At 37.7% G+C, this 20,422-nt stretch overlaps 1 protein-coding gene across 1 annotated transcript in view; it reads left to right on the top strand.

The window, feature by feature from the left end:
• The window catches only part of LOC110038985 (RING finger and transmembrane domain-containing protein 2-like), a 35,239-nt gene that overhangs the window by 8,270 nt on the left and 6,547 nt on the right, over positions 1–20,422 (top strand). The window contains exons 2-6 of the mRNA XM_020743916.1: positions 6,239–6,315; positions 7,002–7,170; positions 11,886–11,974; positions 15,214–15,378; positions 15,467–15,544. Of these exons, the coding sequence (XP_020599575.1) occupies positions 6,239–6,315; positions 7,002–7,170; positions 11,886–11,974; positions 15,214–15,378; positions 15,467–15,544 (578 nt within the window). The remainder of the gene's footprint in view (positions 1–6,238; positions 6,316–7,001; positions 7,171–11,885; positions 11,975–15,213; positions 15,379–15,466; positions 15,545–20,422) is intronic.

The following is a 20,422-nucleotide window of genomic DNA, read 5'->3' as shown; positions in this document are numbered from 1 at the left end:
CTCCCCCTGAATGACAGACCCTTGGTAGTATAATTGATACTAAAAAAAGGTGACATCCATAGAATTGTAGACCTTTTTAGTTGAAGGACAATAACACTTGTAGCCTTTCTTGTTGGTCGAATACCTTATGAATATACATTTGACAGATTTGAGGTCTAATTTACTGCGGTGTTGTTTGTGAATATGGACAAAGACGGAGCAACCAAATAGTTTGGTAGGGACAACTGAAGAGAGTGTACAGGTATTTGGAAAGGAGCGAAGGAAAACATCAATTGGACTACGGAAACCCAGAATACGAGAGGGCATCCGATTTATGAGGTAGGCAACGGTCAATGTTGCCTCGCCCCAATAATATTTAGGAATCGATGTGGTAAACATGAGACAACGGGCTACCTCCAACAAGTGACGATTTTTCTGCTCAGCAACCTCATTTTGTTGAGGAGTATCAACGCACGTGCTAAGGTGAAGAATGTCATGTTGAGAAAGAAAAGTTTCTAGGGAGGTGTTGAAAAAATCTCGTGCATTATCTTTTTTGAGAGTCTGGATTTTTGTGTCAAATTGAGTGAGTATCATTTGATAGAATGCACGAAATAGTGGTCATACCTCGGATTTGTCACGCATAAGATAGATTCATGTCACCCGTGTGTGATTATCAATAAAGGATACGAACCATTGGGCACCAGAAATATTTTTTTCAAGAGAAGGACCCCAGACGTCACTATGGATCAGAGAAAAGGGACGAGTGGATTTATATGATAATCGAGTAAATGAAGTGCGAGTGTGTTTGACAAGTTGACAAAATTCGCAGTTAAAAGAGGCAGGTCTTTTATTAATAAATAAATGAGGAAACAGTTTCCCCAGATATATAAAGTTGGGATGACCTAAACGATAATGAAGTCACATGATTTCACTATCATTATTAACGATGGAATGGAATATAGATATACTAAGCGGATTTAAGCAGCTAAGCGGATTTAAGCAAGACAAACTTGATATTGGAAGACACCCGGTGGGTGAGACTAGACTGACAGAAGGTTTGTTGAGGAGATAGAGACCTCTGCGCAACTCAGCACTGTCAATCATCCTCCCTGACTTCAAATCCTGAAATTCACAAACATATGGAAAAAATTTAGCAACACAATGAAAATCATGAGTGAGCTTACTAATAGAGATCAGATTGCAATCCAAAGTAGGAACATGAAGCACATAAGTGATGAATAAATCTGGAGAGATGAGGACAGAACCAAAACCAGCAACTTTGGAAGCTGATCCATCAGCAATCCGAACAGTGAGGGTCGGATTACATGGCCGGTAATCCATTAATAAGGAGACATCCCCAGTCATATGATCGGAGGCACCTGAGTCAACAATCCAGGGGTGAGAAGAGGTTGAATCCAAGACAAAAGCAGACGGAGAAATACCTTGATAGGTAATAAGGTCGGTAGCACCTGATGCCACACTAGTAGGCTGGACTGGTGACAACTGGCCGAGCATCTTCTAGAGGGCATGAATCTGTTCTTCGCTGAATGGGCTCGTTCCTGGAGAGGCTTCAGTGGTGTTGGTGCCAGCTGTGCCAGGTGTCCGATGATCCCGTTTGGGTTTCTCATTGGCGGGTTTGTCATGAATCTGCCAACACGTATCCCGAGTTTGGTCAGAACAGCGACAGTGGTCACACTAGGGCGGCCTTGGCGTTGGCGGTTGTCTGTGGATGGAATATGAGCAGCAAGTGCCGACCCGTCGAGGGCTGTAGTGGATAAGGAAGCACCTAACATGACCTTTTGGCGACTCTCTTCGCGGCGTATATCAGAGAAAGTTTCACGAATTGTTGGAAGAGGTTTCAAATTCAAAATCTGTGAGCGAGTCTGGTCAAACTTAGATTTGAGGCCGAGAAGAAATTTGAAGGTGCGTTTCTGTCCTATGATTTGGCGAAATATGACAGTCTTCGGGACACTTCCAAGGGAACACCTCAAATAGATCTAGTTGCTGCCAATACCGAGTAAGAGTATTGAAGTATTGGGTGACGGAGAGATCACCTTGACGAAAGTCATGAAGAATGGTCTCAACAGCAAAAAGTTCACTTGTATTGTCCGCATTAGAATAGGTCTCACGGGCAGCATCCCAGATTTTCTTAGCCGTGCCATAGAGAAGAAAATTTTCGCCAATATCAAGTGTCATCGAGTTAACAAGCCAGGCCATAACCATATTATTCTCGGATTTCCAAGTCTTGTATGACGGATCTGTCATCATCGGAGCTGGAGCATCACCAGTGAGGTAGTCATCTTTGTCTTTGCCGCATACAAACATCACGACTGACTGCGACCATTGGAGGTAATTTAGGCCGGTGAGTTTATGGCTGGTGATGAGGACAAAATTACTGCCTAAATTGTTGGGCAATGGAGACCTAGCCGCGGAGGGGTGGCTAGAAGTGACATCACTAGTGGAGAAGGAGTTGCAGGCATGGCCGTACTTGGTCATTGAGCTCGGCAAGAACTGGTTGTGCTTAGTCGCGGAAGAAGAGTCGGCGATCGTGACGATCGAAGAGACGATTGCGGAAGACGATTGCGGTCGAGGAAGACGATCGCGGAAGACGCGGAACTGGTTGTGCTCGGTCGCGGAAGACGCGGAAAACGACGCGGGAGACGATCCCGGAAGCTGACGCAGACAATCGCGAAAGCGGACGCGGACAATCGCGAAAGCCGGCGCGGACGATCAGATATGGAGCCGCGATCGGTCGATTGGACGAGGAGCGGCGCTCGGATGCGGACGATCGAGGCAGACGTAAACTAGGGCAGCTCTCGGTCAAGGACGATCGCGGGAGAGAAAGGCCGTGATCCAACCGAGCGGGAGAGACTTCTCTTTGATAGCTCTGATACCATGTGAATTTTGAATAACCTTTTTTCTCACTGAATACATAGATAATTTGCCTATAAATAGGTGAGTACAAGAGATAAAAAGAGGAAAGAGAGGAAAGAAATCTTATCTTCCTACAATTAAGTAATTTCTATAATTATGGAATAAACATAAATACCTATAATTAAGGAATTACCATTTTTATACCATGACAAAATATAACAAGTACTAAATAGAATAACGTAAATAATAATGAACGTAATTCCACAAATTTAGTAGTGCATCCACTTGAGTTTTGGTTCTTCATATCTCTATCATTGATTCAATTTTAGATTTCTCAACTATTCTTTGGAAGAACCATACCTTTTCAGTTCATTCCTATGATTGCAAGTGCTTCAATTATTAACCTTATGGTGTGTCTCCCTTCAATTTTGTGCAAAATTAGATCTGTATCTTCCTTTTTTTTAAATTAATGCAAGTAAAACAACCTTAATAAAACGTTCTTTATTGGTAGGAATCGGAGGAGTTTTTCATAGAAATTAGGGCAAACAAAATATTTTATTCCAATAATATCAAACATCGCAACTCAAAGAAATAAAAGTTAAGTACCTACAATTTGAGTGGTAGGCGATTTCTCCTCCCAAACTTTAACTTTATGATTTTAAGAACTATCTCATAGCACAACAAAACCCTAACCTATTAAATCATAAAAAATAAGCAAATGACTAAATTTCCTCGTGCCTAAAATAAGTCTTCAAGCTATTCAAGCTATTTTGGCGGGATCGGTATTGCAAAAAATATCGCAAATGCCGGTGTAACAATACTTCTCTCCCAATAAGACACATTGTCCTCAAGGTGAAAAATTTATTTTTTGGATTAAGTTGTATAGCTCCCACATTAGGTCATAATCTGGTCATAGCTCCCATATTAGCTCCCACATTAGGTCATAATCTAGTGAATACCGTATTGTTCGCATCTATTAGTTACATTTGAATTGGATGGTATCTTGATTTAAGTCAATTTTGGAGAATATCGCAACACCAAACAACTTATTCAACATCTCATCAATTACCGTAGTGGGAAATTTGTTAGGTATTGTTTTCTTGTTCACTGCACAATAATCCACGCATAAATGTCATATCCCACCCTACTTCTTCACTAGCAAGACTAGACTAAAGGAGGGGCTCACACTAGGCTCTATGATCCCGACCTCCAACATCTCTCGAATCAATCTGTCGATCTCATTCTTCCGTATTTGAGGGATTGTGGTATGGACACAAACTGATGGGAGAAACCCTCAATTTCAAGATTATTGCAAGCTCATATTCCCTCTGAGGCAGCAATCGACATGAAAAGTGAAAAACCTCTGCCAATTGTTGTAGGAACTATTGGATTAGTATTAGAATCACTACAAACTTCATATTAGATGTCTCTTCGCTTCTTTTATAAGTCTGGCTCACCCCATAATCAATGCTCACATCCTCATATGCTCCTGAATTGCCTTCCTTCTGGAAGGCTACTGCAACAAAAGGCATTAGGGAGGTTGGATGCAATCCTTTACCTTGGGGTCCTATCCCCTCATGGTTCCCTGTCATAGGCCGAAAGCATTCAAATCGATCTTCTCCAGCCCCAAATCACATTTCGCCCCGTTCAGCCTACTGCCGCTCTTTCCAAATCATCAGATGTGCAATTTCCTCTAGGTGCTATCACTCGAATTCACTCTCGAGTCATTCGCTTGATCCCGTCTGCTTCAATTTGTTCTTATCATTTGAATGTCAAACTACTCCTACCAAATACTACCTCTCGAGTTTGTTCCCGATTCCTTTGCTCGATCTCACATCTCTAGATCCGCTAAAGCAACGACACTGCCTGATGCGCACAAATCCTTCAGATTTTTGCTACTCGAGTTTGCACTAGATATCGTTGCTCGATCTTGCAGTGGGTGGAGACAGTTTTGTGTGAAAATCTACGATCATCTTCATCATTTCTTATACAAACATGAATCTCCCCTTGAGTCGCCTTTCTATGGACGATAATTCCGCCTCCATTTCATATGTGATTTGGCTCGCCCCTTCCTAACTTTTCCTCCATTATGTTTTTTTTTTTTTGGCCAACATCACTCACAAAACAATTTTTTACCATGAAAGCGAAACTCTTGTATGCCTCGATCCCATCTTTGGTTTCCCAGTTAAGTTTAATTGCAATAGTATCACAAGGTTCAGTCATGAAGGCATTGTTGGCTTCCCAAAAGTAAAATTGTGACTGTATTGCGAGGTTCAGTCACGAAGGCGTGCACCTATACGCCGCGATCCTGCCCTTAGCTTCCTAGCTATCTCAAAATGCTATTGTATTGTGAGGTTCGGTCATGACGACAGATCTTGCACGCTGCAATCCTATCATAGGCTTCCCAACAGTTAGGTCATGAAGGCTATTGTATCTCGAGGTCCAGTTCTCTCTGTAAGTTGCGATCTCTTCTTTGCTTCTCATAATCGAATGCTTTGATATCAATTTGATAGAAGTCAGAGGATTTTTCCATAGAAATTAGGGCAAACAAAATATTTAATTTGAATAACACCAAACAACACAACTCAAATACATAAAGGATGAACGCATACAATTCAAGAGGTAGACCATATCTCTCAAACTGTAACTCTTAACACTCAAGACACAATATCATAGCATAGCATAAATTAATGTTAAAACATATTTATAACCCACAATAATAACTGACAAATGTCTAAATTGCCACTTTTAGTCTTATGCCTAACATACATCATCAAACTGCTTTGGTGTGCTCGGCTTGGCATAAAACGCTATAAGTGCGTTTCTAACATATACTTACCTAGATATTGTACAATTGAGGGTGTAATTAAAGCTGTAACCATCAGCATAATTATTTATTAAAAATTTAATTAATAATTTTTATTAATTTGTATTTGTAAGATAAGAGGAAGATTACATTTCTAAAGTACAGGTGGAATGGGGAATGTAACATAGGTTTCTTTCTTCTTTAACCAGCAATAAAATTAAACTTGTAGAGAACCATTTAAAATTTGCTATGCTTGTGCTTGTATCATCAAAGAAAATGGTTGTTATAGCTTAACTGCTTTGATATTTTTTTTCTATGGCCTTTTGTGTTGCAGTAAATTGCAATATACGGCTCTGCTTTCTTACATTATCCAAAATTTTACTTGTTTAAACAGTATTATATGGATAAATTCACAAATTCACGGCATACTATTGTGAGATAGGTCACATGGTATTCTGATGCTAAATCTTGGTTGGACATTTAAATGCCTTGGTTTTTTTTTTTTTTTTTTTTTTTTTTTTTTGGTTACCACTTCTAATTTTTAATTATTGACTTAGTATTTTGCTACTCATATGTCAGGGTTTTTTGTCACTATCTGGATAGCAGCAGTGATGTTCAAATCTAACGACATATTACGGAAGCAAACTGCTTTAAAGGTGCTGTAAATTTTGCTAAATTACATTTTAAAAGCTTTTGACAATGCCGACTCGTTGTTGCGGCTTTCTCTATCTTTAACTAATTTTGCAGAAAAACAATTTTGAATATAACTTATCTGCTTTTAACATCAAATGCATTTTCTTAGCTAGAATTGATGGCAGAGTATTGTGAACTCTGCTTGAATACTTGAAGGGAAGCCCATGAAAATAATTTTAAAACTTCAAAGATATTCTTGCAAATAGAGTAATGTTATTCACAATGCTTTTCAAATAATCTTGTTCTCTAATTAGGAAGTAATATTAGCGCAAGCATACCATTTCCAATGGCTGTATCCCATCTTTGATATGTTTGTTTTACAGTGAAGTTGTTTAGGTAGACCCAAGCATGCATAAAAAAAATAATAAAAAATAATAAAAATAATAAAAAAAAGTTTAGTCACTCTGTTGAGCATTTTGTAAATTATTTACCTACTGAACTAGCTGCCTATGTTAAGTACTGGTTTTGATAACAAGCACGAATTAAACCATCTCTGTTTCAATTTTTTTTAAGTTGAAAGCTTCAGCCTCTCTCAGAACTTTTTTAGCTTGGCACTCGCTGAACTTGTTTGTTAAAGTTAGAAAAAAGGTTTTAAAAATTATTTGCTAGCACTTGCATTCTGCGTCATATCATTTGTTTTATTTTGCAGGGGGAAAGGAAAATGCTAGTGCTTGTCGTAATAACAGTGGTTTTCATGCTTCATGTCTTTGGCGTATACTGGTGGTATAGGAATGATGATATTTTGAATCCACTGGTGCTACTCCCCCCTAAGGAAATTCCACCATTCTGGCATGCTATATTCATAATTTTGGTGAATGGTATTTCTCGGCTCTTTTTATTTGGGTTACGCTATCCCGTGTTAATAAGAATGCATGCCGTCAAATATTTGTTTAGAATTATTTCTTTGGTATGTGATTAGAGGATGCTCTTTTTAGCCCTTACTTACGCTTAGTGGAAGTACATAACTTTCTATAAAAGGTAAAAAAATAAAATTTTTAAAATAAAAAAAATTAAAAATTAAAAAATTAAAAAAAAAACTTTTTATGAAAGGCAATTTAAATTGTTATAAGTGGAGACTGATTTGGTGAGCAGTAGAACAGAGCACTCAACGCCTATGCGCTACTCGATTAAGAGCCCACTTGAATGTTGTTCGAACAAAGAAGCCAACGCATATGCACTCGTATAGGCGTCTGTTTCTCGAGAGCTTGACACATAAGCGTCAGCGGTTGGTGTTGGGAATTGGTTTTTAATTCCGATTTTGAGCGGTGTAAGGTACGGTTTGGTGTATATTTCTTTGGTATTTTTCGACGAGCATCTCGGTGAAGATGAGGAATGTCGAAGAGATTTATTTCAGTGTTGTTTTTTGTGTCAAATCGGAGAGAGAAAATTGTGGAGCGAGTTCTGTAAGTTTTCTTTGTGTGTGGAAAGAAAACTTGTGTGAGTTCTTTGTAAAACCTTATGAATTTCATAATAGAAATTTTCGGTGGTTCGCTTTGTGGTTTTGTCCCGTTCTTGGGGTTTTTCACGTAAATTCTCGTGTGATTTTTTGATTGTTTTCATTGTGCTTTTGTTTTAATTTTTGCTCTACTTTTTTATTGAATTGGTGAAATCCCATTATTCATTTATTTTCTAATTGATCTTAATCCCTGGTAAAATTGGGAATTGTTTATTGTGAGATTTCCTATCAACTAGTATTAGAGCGGACTTCGATTCGAGTGCGAGAAATGACCAAAGCAAGGTTCAATGTGAAGAAGTTCAATGGGACAAACTTCGCTTTCTGGAAGATGCAGGTAGAGGATTTGCTGTATCATAAAAAGTTATACTTGTCAATACAAGGAATCACAAAGAAACCTAAATCTATGCCTATGAAGGAATGGGACGTGTTGGATTGAACGATACTTGATTTGATCAGATTGGCACTTTTCTTATCTATTGCATTCAACATTGTGAATAAGAAAACTACGGTAGATTTCATGGAGGCACTGGCCAAGATGTACGAAAAACTTTCTGCTTTTAATAAGATTTTTCTGATGAAGTTATTCAACATGATGATGGTGGAAGACAGTTCAGTGGGGGAACATCTCAATAACTTTAATACTGTGACGAGCTAGTGGTGCTGTGTAGGGATCAAATTTGATGATGATGTCAGAGCACTGGTGACAATATCTTCATTTTGAAAAGTTGTGATGGCTTGTTAATGATGGTGAAAAATTCTTCAGGGACTTCGAAGTTGAACTTCGATGATATCTTGGGTCTTTAGGTTTGCAAAAAAACAACAAATGGTGAATCTTTAGATTCTGCATTTAATGTTGATAATAGGGGAATAAATCAGGGCTGGAATACAAATAGAGACTGAGCAAAGTCCAAGGAAGGAAATCCTAAGTCAAGCAGAGGAGAATTCTGAAATTGCAGTAAGAAAGTAAATTTCAAGAAGGAATGGAAAACTCTAAGAAAAGTTGATGGTGGAGGACAGAAAAGTAGTTTATCTACTAATGTCTTCATTGGTGAAATCCGAAGGGACTTCCTGGTGTTTCATAATCAGTACTGAATCCTGGATAATAGATTCAGATGTATCTTTTCATTTTTGTCTTAATAAATAAATATTTAAAAACTACACTCAGAGTGATATAAGAAAAGTTTATTTGGGAGATAACAAGGCCTGTAGTATTGTTGGAACGGGTGATGTTGATATCAAGTTGCTGAATGAAACAGTTTGGAAGTTATATGAGCGAGAAATGTATCTCCATCACCCGTTCCAACAATATAAATTTCTCTAAATAAATCATATCATCTTTAGACTGTTCAATATAGCCTTTATCACTGTTCCATATAGCCTTTATCACTGTTCCATATAGCCTTTATATGGAACAGGTGATGGAGATACATTTAGGAACAATGATGAAGGCTATATGGAACAGGTTATGGAACAGTGATAAAGGCTATATGGAACAGGTGACAGTGATAAAGGTTATATGGAATGGGAGATTTATCTTTAGACTGTTCCATATAGGGAAATTTATATTTAAAAACTACACACAGAGATAAGATTTATCTTTAGACTTTGATATCAGCCGGCAAAGTCAGGACTCATGACTACTTTCACAGGTGATTTGTAGAAGGTGACCAAGGGGGCTTTGGTGATGGCTCGGAACAACATTGAAGACACCCTTTATCTAGTCAATGAAATGACTGATTTCATTGATGTGATTGAAACCAGGGTGGATGTAGGTATGTGACACTGTAGGCTTGACTATATGAGCGAGAAATGTATGGAGTCCCTACTTTCAAAAAATAAAATTCAGGATCTAAAAGCAGTTGATATGGATTTCTGTGAAAACTGTATATATGACAAACAGAAGAATGTTTCTTTATCCAAGAGTGAGTCGGTGGTGAAATCAAAGAAACTAGAGTTAGTGCATACTAATATATGGGGTCATGTTTCTGTTCAGACCATTGGAGATTCTCTCTATTTTGTTATGTTTATTGATGATCACACAAGAAATGTATGTTTCTTTTTTAAAGCAAAAAATTGATGTATTTGAAGTCCTTAAGAAATGGAAGACTATGATGGAAAACGAGATAGACTTCAAGCTGAAGTGTCTCAGATCAGATAATTGAAGTTGGTACTGTGATTAAAATTCTAGAATTTCTATGCTACAGAGGGGATCAGGCATGAGTTCACTGTCCCAAAGACACCACAACAGAATGGTGTGGCTGAACTTATGAACAAAGCAATCACAGAGCGTGCTAGGAGCATAATACTGCATGCAGGCTTGCCAAAACAGTTTTGGGCTGAAGCAGTTAATACAACAGTTTATCTGATAAACAGTAGTCCATCGATACCTTTGAAGGAAGGCTTACCTGAAGAAGCATGGAGTGACAAAAAGGTATGTCTATCTAATTTAGAGTATTTGGTTGTTCTACATATGTGTATGTTGATGTGGGTGCAGGAGCAAGCTTGACTCAAAATCTGTCAAGTGCACCTTTATTGCATACGACTCAGATGAGTTTGGGTATAAGTTCTGGGATTATCAAAATCAGAAATTTATTAGGAACAGGTAGTCACATTCAATGAAATGGAGATGTACAAAAACAGGATTAGAACTCCGAATATTTCGTCAGCTACTTCTGAAGAATTCAGATATGTGGAAATAGAAGATAGTGGTGATCAACATGATGGAGAAAGAATAAGTGCTCAACCAAAAGCAGCATTTAAAGTTCCTCGGTCACCTGCTACATCATTCAGGAGATCCAGCAGAGTGAAACAACCCTTACAAAGTTATTCTCATTCTTTACACTATTTATTTTTAACCGATAGTGGTGAACCAGAGTGCTTTGAGGAGACCACTCAAGTTGAAGTGTCAAGGGAGTGGGTGCTCGCCATGTATGAAGAAATGCAATGTTTAGAGTCAAATCAGACTCTGGATTTGATGGCACTGCCAAATAGCAAAAGAGCAATGTACGACAAGTGGGTCTACAGACTGAAAGAGGAGTCAGATGGTAGCAGGACTTGTTGTAAAGAGTTTCCAGCAGAGGAATTGAGTGGATTACTTAGAGATCTTCTTCCCAGGGTGAAGATGATTATTGTCAGGGTTATGTTGAGTCTGGTTGCAGTGGAAGATCTTTCTCAAGCTGATGGATGTAAAAATAGCTTTTTTACATAGAGATTTGGAGGAGAAACCGTACGTAGTGCAATCACAAGGTTACAAGGTTTCAGGAAAGAATGCTTGGTTTGCAGATTGAAGAAGAGTCTCTATGACTTGAAGCAAGCCCCGAGACAATGGTACAGGAGGTTTGACAGGTTCATATCAAACAATGAGTACATGAAGTGTCAGACAAACCACTGTTGCTTCATGAAGTGTCAGACAGGTTCATGTCAGACAGTGGGTACTTGACGTGCCAAACTGACCTTTAGCAAAATGTTTGAACTTGGAATGCAGTATAATTTGATAATTCATTTTCTTTCCCGATATAGTTTTATGTGGTGATGATTATTTTATACTGATTAAATTTTTTCTTTTGGTTTGAATATGTTTGTTAGAGATCATTATTAGCGCCTCACTCTACTTGGGTAAGCATTTATTGTGGTGTTTTGTTTATCTCCATGAAAATGCTTAACATTTTTTATAACTTTTTTCTTCAAATTAGATGCCCTCAACTCTGTCCCATGTGAACTATGGAAAGTTATTTTTATATTTTTTACTGCCCTAATGTTTATTACAAAGAAATCATATCTAGCCTATATTAGTGTTTTCTTTACTGCGATGTATGCTTGTTTCTCCTTTTTTTTTTTTTTTGGTCTTTCTTTATCCCACGCACATCCCTGGATGTATTGAATTACTTGCGTGTCCTAGAAGAAACTTATTTCTCTAGTAGTTGACAATGTCACTCGTTATGCATGTTCTTACAAGTGTTAAGTTTCATGAAGTTAAATATGGATTCAATGTGGTTTTATACCTGGTTGAAGCTTAATCTTTTATTTCAGAATCTGTAAGGTGTATATTAACAGTTTTCATCTATTAATCGTTTTCAGACACAATGGTTAGACAGGCAGCTATGGTGTTAAAATGTGTGGTGTTAATGTGCTACAGGAACAATAGAGGGCGAAGCTATCGTAAGCAGGTAATTTCTTTTTACTTGGTCTAGAAGTGATTTAGCCCGTGGGATTCCTATATAATATTAAAGCTTGTGTTAAAGTTCTGAGAGTTTTTTTTATTTTTTGCTTCATAACGATATATGTACTACTATAAGTAATTGAGTGGCCGGCGTACCATTTCACAAATTAGGAAACTGAAATTTTTTTAAATTAGGAATCCCATACAATTATGAAACCAGAAAAAGAGGAAATATTTAAAAAAAGAAACAAATAAATCTTAAAATATATACCGAGTGGAGAAAATAATTTTTTTCCTAATAGTAGGTGGGTTACTTCCAACACTCGTCAAGTTGGGTTATATATATTATACAGGCCAAACTTGGAATTCAATGTATCATGTTTTGGTGAGAATAGTAGTAATCTAAAGTTTTGTTGGAACATAGCTAAGCTAGAAAATTATGTTGTTAACCTTTTTTGAGTTGAAGTGTAAGTCAATCTCAATGTGTTTTGTTCTGTCATGGTGCTCAAGATTTTGACTATACTAATAGCTGCTTGACTATCACTAAAGATCTTAATTTTTTCCTTTTTCTCAACCTTAAGTTACCTTAATAGTTATTGAAGCCACATTCCTTCACATATTCCTAGTGCAAGTGCATGATATTCATATTTTGCACTACTATGAGAAACAAATGTTTTTTTCTTGCTTCTTCATGTGATGAGATTCCTCTAGACGTATGAACAATACCCAATGGTTGATTTCCTATTAGATACCTCTCATGCCCAACCAGTACTTGTGTATATCTCAATATCGCATTTACAGATTTTGAAGCGCAAATCATAGCCAGGAGTCATATTCAAATATTTGAAATTTTTGTTCATTGTTTCCAGATAATTCTTATATAATATCTGTGATAGGTAGATCAATTTTTCCACAAGTTTTTGATAACTTCCTTTATCAGTTGGATTGCTTTTTACACTTACATTCACCTTTTTGTTGGGATTCATGGGTGTGTCAGTCGGGTTACACCCAAACAAACCAGTTTTATTTAACATGCTTAAGTTACTTTATTTGAGATATGAAAATTCTCTTCTTAGATCGAGTCGTCTCCATTCTCATAAAATATCCGAGAGTTCCAAGGTCTTTGGATCTTAAATTTTTTTACAAGTATTCTTTTTAGTCTAATATATATATTTTTTGAATTGGTACTTGTTAAAATAATATCTACATATACTATGAGAATATCAATTTTGCATCTAGGATTGAGTTTAACAAATTGTGTATGATCATCTTGACACCGATGATATTAGTTTGTAATCGCCGTCCTAGCAAACCAGTCAAATCAAGTAGAGGAGATGTCTTCAGGCCATATAAGTACTTCTTCAGCTTGCAAACCAACCTATTGTTCAACCTATTTTCTAAACCTAGAGGTAGTAATGTAGACTTCATCATCAAGGTTCTTATTCAAGAAAGCATTTTTGATATCTAGGTTGTATAAATGTCAATCTTAATTTACTTGAAGAGAGAGTAGAACCCGAACAATATTGATCTTGGCAACAAACATAATGTTTTCTTGGTAGTCAATCTTTTATGATTGTGTGAAGCTCTTGGCTACCTATCTTGCTTTGCGTCTCTCTTCACTTCCATTTCCTTTGTATTTAACTGTGAATATCCATTTGCAACCTAAATGATTTTTTCTATGAGGTGCGTGTCATTTGTTATTATTTTATAGAGCCCGATTTTTTTCCTCAACTCGTTGTTTCTATGTTTGAATGTTTAGAGCTTCTTGAATAGTATTAAGAACCTACACACTAACAAAATTTGTTACAAAAATCCTATAAGATGGTAACTTTTAATAAGCTACATATCTTTCAATTGGATGATCAGTGCACCTTTGTACATGAGATGAGGAATCTATACCACTATGATTATCAAATGCAGGAAGACTTAGTTTAGGTTCTTGTTAGTTCTACATGCTCAATGGCTTATTTTCTTCTTGTATAAACACGAAGTTCTTGATCGCTAGTGTCAAGTTGAGGTGGAGTAGAGACAATTGGGTTAGTTTTAGCGACAGAGTTTAGTTCTTCAAGTGTAGCTAGTTAAGTGATAGGATTTGATTCAATTATTTGATTGACTAAATTTGATTCATTTTGAGTGTCTTGGAGAAGATCCCAAATTCAATATTTCCTCGAGTTCTCTCTTTGAATTTTAGATTTGGGAAAGATTGATTCTCAAATAAGATGTCATCCCTGGAGTTATCCCTTTTCCTACCAATTTGAGTAGCATTTGTATTCCTTTTGTGAAGGAGTAACCGAGAAAGATACATCTGTGAAATTTGTGATCAAGTTTGGTGCAGTGTGTTGGTGGATGTCCAGAGAATACTTTCAATTGTTAGCTCGAGAAAAAATAGCAGATATGTGAATAAAATTCCATTATAAAATTATGAGGAATTTGGATTTTAAACATCAACAGACATTCTATTGATAAGATGTGGTTGGAGTGTGGCTTCCCCCCAAAAATATTTTGGCACATGAATAAAGATCATAATGGCATGGGCCACTTTAATTAAATATCTATTTTTTCTTTCAGCGGTCTCATTTTGTTGAGTGCCTGCACAAGAATTTATATGGATGATACCATGCTTGGGAAACTAAGGAGCAATATAATAATTAAAATATTTCTTAGTATTATTAGTTGTGGGCTCCAAAAATTCAACGCCTCGAACTCTCATCATTGTTGTTATGAGGGCCTTTATGTTTGGTATTCCTGGTCAAAATTTTAGAAGACGGATTGGATTGTAGATAAAACACTATCCAAAGTTATTGCCCCATTTTGTGAGGTCTTTTTGATCTGGGTTTGAGATTTGCTAGAGACACAAGCTAACATAGGTTTGAATCCTCCCCTCTTCATAATAAGAGAACTTTTTCGAATAAGGCTAGTGTAGTAGCAGCAAACATAGAGTTTTAAATTGTAAATTCATCACATTGAGCTTAAAGCGGATGGTGGCGGGAATGTTAACAAAACAGATCAAAATTCTATGATTTTGTCATACGAGGTAGCCGACTCTACCTAACTAAAGGATCATTATTAGGAATCATGGGTTGCGTCGTTCAAGGGACCCCTAAAGATCTAGCGTGATGTTTGTCTAAGGGAACAAATTGTCAACCTTAGCTTGCATTAGCTTCTAATATAATGTATGCATGCTATATTGGTAAAAGATACCAATGAATGGAAGCTATAACTTTTCTATTACAAAATTTCTTTCAGGGTCAAATGTTAACTCTTCTGGAATATTTTCTCTTCTTGTACCGTGCATTATTGCCAGCACCTGTTTGGTATAGATTTTTCCTTAACAAGGAATATGGGAGCTTCTTTTCATCTCTTATTACCGGGCTATACTTGACCATCAAGTTGACAACTATTGTTGATAAGGTATTAAAATGGTGGTCTGTTTAAGCTAATTATGTATTCTGGATAATTTTATTATGTTTGATGTTCAATGATCTGAAATACTTTGCAGATTCATTCATTCCTTGCAGCAGTGAAGTCTTTGTCTTGTAAAGATGTGCATTATGGGTCACATGCAACAGCAGAACAGGTCAAATATCCACCCCTTCTTATTAATTTTTATCTTGTAACTTTATTAGGAATTCGGATCCTTGTCAGTTGCTGATACAACTCCTGGTCATTCAATCCACTTTGGATGGCTTTGCATTTAGGATTGCAAAAGGTCGGATGTGAGGGTCGTTTGGTTGCTTGAAATTACCATGATTTGAAAAATGATGATGTTTTAAATGCCAATTATTTGGTTGGATGGACTATTATTGACTTTAAACTCCACAAAATTTTGTCAAAACTCTCTCCAAAATTATGATTCCATTTTTATGCTTAAAATGAGTGAAAATGATACCGGAGTTAACTCATATCACAATAGGAAAAATAAATATTATTACTGAAAAGTAAATCATCGTTTACAATCAAACACACTTGAAATGTAATGACAATAAACATGACACAAGTCATACCAGGGCTCGATCCACGCCATTGAAGGTCGGCTAGGTTATTGGGGAGTGGAGGTAGAGGGTTGAAATTGGTTGCGGGTGGTTGTGACACCAAGAGGGGCTGGAATTGCATTGGCAGCTAAGCGGAGGGCTGTGACAGCTAGGGGCAGCGAATAGGAAGGGCTGTGGCTTGTAGGATAGCAAAATGAGTGTTGCCCAATGCGGGGGCAGCAAGCGGTGACTGCAGTTAGGCTGCGGGAGGTGGTTCCAGCTGCTGGGACAGCAGCGAGGAGGCACGGGGAATGGTTGCGGGCAGCGGGAACAATAAGGGCAGCACAGGTGAAGTGCTGGAACAGCGGCTAGGCTGCAGGGGTGCAGTTCAGGTGTCTGGAACAGCAGTGGACAGCAGGTAGAGTGGGAGAGGATGGCTGAAACAGAGCTGGATCGCCGGGCGCAGAGGTAAACACAGCGTCTGAACTGTTTTCTAGGGCGATAGCATGGTGGGAGTGGCTGGAAAGGATGTCAGTAGGTGGAGGAGGTGGTGGTTGGCAGTCGTAGCTTCTGGAAGACAGTAGGAGTGCTGTCCGATGGTTCCAACAGCGAGGAAAGGCGGTGGCGACAACGAGGGGAGGTTTGTGGAGAATGGGAAGTCGAAGAAAAATACCCCCGTGAGAAGAGTTACAGCTGGAGCACCACTTGACCCCTTGAAAGGAGATCACCACGTCAAATGAGCTACAGTCGGTGCACCATCTGTCATTGGATACACCCTAAAAGGGAGAAAGAAGACGCTGATGGCTGTCCCGACAGAGAACATACGCCATAACAAAAATCTTAAACACAAGAATTAAATATATAAGCCATAAGTAATTAGGGCTTATATAACAATTCAACACTTTAGATAAAGCTCTTTTCAATACTATAATTATGAAGATCTTTTATGTACCTAGTTTTTCTAAAAATTAATTTTAGTTTGAAGAATTGTAACTTTGCATTTTTCCTTTAACTTTTTAGAAATTTTTGTTTGTTTGTTTGTATTACAAAATTTAAATTTGATAGGATTTTACTTATTCCTTTAACTTTGTGTTATTCTTTTAATTTATGAAATATTCTATTCATGATGTGATGAATGTTCAAGTTGGCATTAAAATATGTGTTATAAGTAAAAATTTCTCTATGTTGTTGCACCGGAGATTCAGACATATCTCTTTGGATAGGAATTAAAAGATTACGGTTTGTTTAGGAACACTTTCTGTTTTCTATTTTAATTTCATTTTTAGTATTTTATTTTTATTTTGTTTTTTATATTCTATTTTTTAGAAAATGCATTTGGTACTGTTATGATTTATATATTTTTAAAAATTAAAAATATAAAACATGATTAGTATAGTATCTTAATTTGTTTGTAAGGAAAAACTACACTTTTTATAAATAGTTAGGTTCATATGTGCTTCAGTATTAAGCTTTGTCGTCCATGACGTATATGACGCCTTCTTTGCTCCACCTAGCACAAAACATTACTTGTGGGCGGATGGAAGACTAGTGGCCTGCCGATGACAGGTGGGCAGGAGAAGGCGGCAGTTGTGGAGGGCGATGTCGGTTGCAGGTGGGCGGAGTTAGGCGGAATATGATTCACTACCGATGGATCCCGATGAAAAATTTCTTGATCTTTCTAATATTGTTTCCATAAACAAAGCTCACTACCAGCGTCTTATGAGAAAACTCATATATCTTATCCATAGACACCAGACATGTCACGTAGCTAGGAAAAATCAATTCATGCATGCTCCTTATGAGTACCACATCCAAGTTGTCCATTAGATTCTCCACTATTTAAAAGACATACCAGACTCATGTTTATTTTTTTCTTGCCACACCTCTCATTCTATTGCAGTTTACACAAACATAGATTGGATCGGGTCCGTCCATGATCAACGATCTATCTCGAGGTACTTCTCATTTGTGTGGGGTCTGGTCATGTGGAAAAACAAGCAGACTGTAGTTGCTCGGAGCAGTGCAAAAGCTGAATTTTAGTCCATGTCTTTGAAAATTTGTGAAGCTCTCTAGTTACGTATCATGCTCCATGAATTTTGTATGTCACGTCGCTCCCCTATAGTTGTTCTGTGATAACAAGGCTATCATTAGCATTGCTCACAACCCAGTCCAACATGATCGAACCAAACATTTTGAGATTGACTGTCACTTATTTAGGAAAAGCTCAAGTCCAAAGAAACTTTTGTTTTGTTTGTGTCATCTAGTGACTAGCTAGCAAATATTCTTACAAAGAACTTTCATCGACCACTGTTCAATAATTTCAAATCCAAGTTGAATATGACTGATATATATGCTTCAACTTGAGGGAGAGTATTATAATATTGTAATATTAATATGCAAATTTCTATATTAATTACTATGATTTGCTTTTATTTACTTTTATTCTATTTTAATTTGTTTCTGTTGAAGCCAAATTTGTCATTTAGCTCGTGCCTAAGGGATAGAACGCAAAATTCGAGGGAAGGAGAAAATAGAGTGAGAGAAAGAGTTGCCCCATCTAGGAGGCAAATAGGGGTGTTCCGGGGATCTTTAGCCTCTTTTATTCCACACAACTTGAAAGTTACAAGTGGGAAAAAGAGAAGAGTTCTCTTCTACATGGGGTTGAGAGAGAGAGAGAGAGCTTAGGGGTCCCCTTTTTACATCTAGGAGCTCTCTTTTTATAGAGAGAAAAGGAGAGGAAAAGAATGTTACATTTATGCTCCTACTTTAAGGGGACTTGTGAGGGGTATCATGGTTCTTTCCCTGCTTATCCCTACTTAGATTTGTCTCCCTGGAGCGTTATTGTTGCTAGATTCGTTGGCTTCAGGTGGCCGGCCCAAGATGATTGGTCCTTTGGCGGTCAACCTTCGGTGGTCAGCCCTTCATGGTTGGTCCTTTGACGGTCGGCCCCTTAGTGGTCGGTTTTGATGGCTGGCTGATCAAAGTAGCCGGCCAGTTCTAGCTTTCCTCTGTCCCGCAAAAGCAAAGGTTGAAGCCCTTCTTTGCTTCATGTTCTCAGGCGGCAACGATCACCACTGTCGGATTTGTCAAAGTATGAGTGGACATTTTTTGGTCATACATAAAGGTCCTTGAGTCTCTTACTTCTTGGAGCCGAAGTTGCGATAAGAATGAGACTTGAAGTACAAAAAATTTAATAACAAGAATGCACTAATTTCACTCTTTTTTTTTTGGTACTCTTTGCGTCTTGTCTACCAATTCTAAGAAATTCTTTTGGAGACGATCTTGAAGTTGGGGGAACATAGAGAATCCTTAATCCAAAACTATAGTTGGCTCCTTAGAAAGAATTTATTTTTTTTCATTTAATTTCTTGCCATTTTTTTACTTGTATTGACTACTCGGCTTGGGTTTTATGATGCCCGTGTCTCGTTTGCTTGATTAGTTCGTCACCCCAGTCGAACCACTTTTTTTGCTAGGTCTTAGGCAGATCCTATTACTGCCTTCGCGGGTGTAACCGTTGAGACTCGTTGTTTGGGTGATTTGTACCATACCCTTTGCGGAGCTTATCGATATTGGATAAGGAACCCCCTCCAGAGCTTTATCCATGTTGAGTTTGGAGACAAGCTTTCTTATGCTTGGTGTTGAGTTAGTGATTGTTATTTGCTCGTCCTGAAGGAGTCTTTTGTTTGCTCGTCCCGGAGGAGAATCTTTATGTACTCGTCTCGGATGAGAGTCTTTCGTTTGTTCATCCCGGAGGAGAGTCTTCATGTGCTCGTCCCGGAGGAGAGTCTTCATGTGCTTGTCCCGGAGGAGTCATGATGTGCTCATCTCGGAGCAGAGTCTTTTGTTTGCTCATCCTAGAGGAGAGTCTTCATATGTTCGTCCCGGAGAAGAGTCTTAATGTGCTCGTCTCGGAGGAGTCTTTATTTTCTCATTCCGAAGGAGAGTCTTTATGTGCTCCTCCCGGATGAGTCTTTTGTTTGCTCGTCTCGAAGGAGAGACTTCATGTGCTCGTCCCCGGAGGAGACTTCATGTGCTCATCTCGGATGAGTCTTTATTTGCTCGTCCCAGATGAGAGTCTTTATTTGCTCGTCCTTGATGAGAGTCTTTATTTGCTCGTTCTGGTGGAGAGTCTTTTGTTTGCTCCTCCGATTCTAATTCTCCGAGTGTCACATGTGAACTCTTCAAGTGCCCTCAATCTTAGTCGGACCTAGGAGATAACAAAACTAAAAGAGTTAACATATATATTTTAGAGAATAGAATATTTTTTTTGGATATTTTGGTCGCCTAGGTTTTTGGTCTTATGACTTTTTCGGCTGCCTAAATTGTCGGTCAGCTTATTTTTTCTCGGCTTTCTTTGGTTTTTTATTTTTCATTTGATCATGTCTCACCCGTGCTATTTTTTGAAGATTCAGAATCAAATATTTATATAATGTTATTATTATTATTATTATTATTATTATTATTATTATTATTATTATTATTAT

The sequence above is a fragment of the Phalaenopsis equestris genome, unplaced genomic scaffold, assembly GCF_001263595.1.
Source record: "Phalaenopsis equestris unplaced genomic scaffold, ASM126359v1 Scaffold234658, whole genome shotgun sequence".
NCBI classification, from domain to species: domain Eukaryota; kingdom Viridiplantae; phylum Streptophyta; class Magnoliopsida; order Asparagales; family Orchidaceae; genus Phalaenopsis; species Phalaenopsis equestris.
Note: the sequence above shows the minus strand (reverse complement) of the source record. Positions and strands in the feature narration are given on the sequence as shown.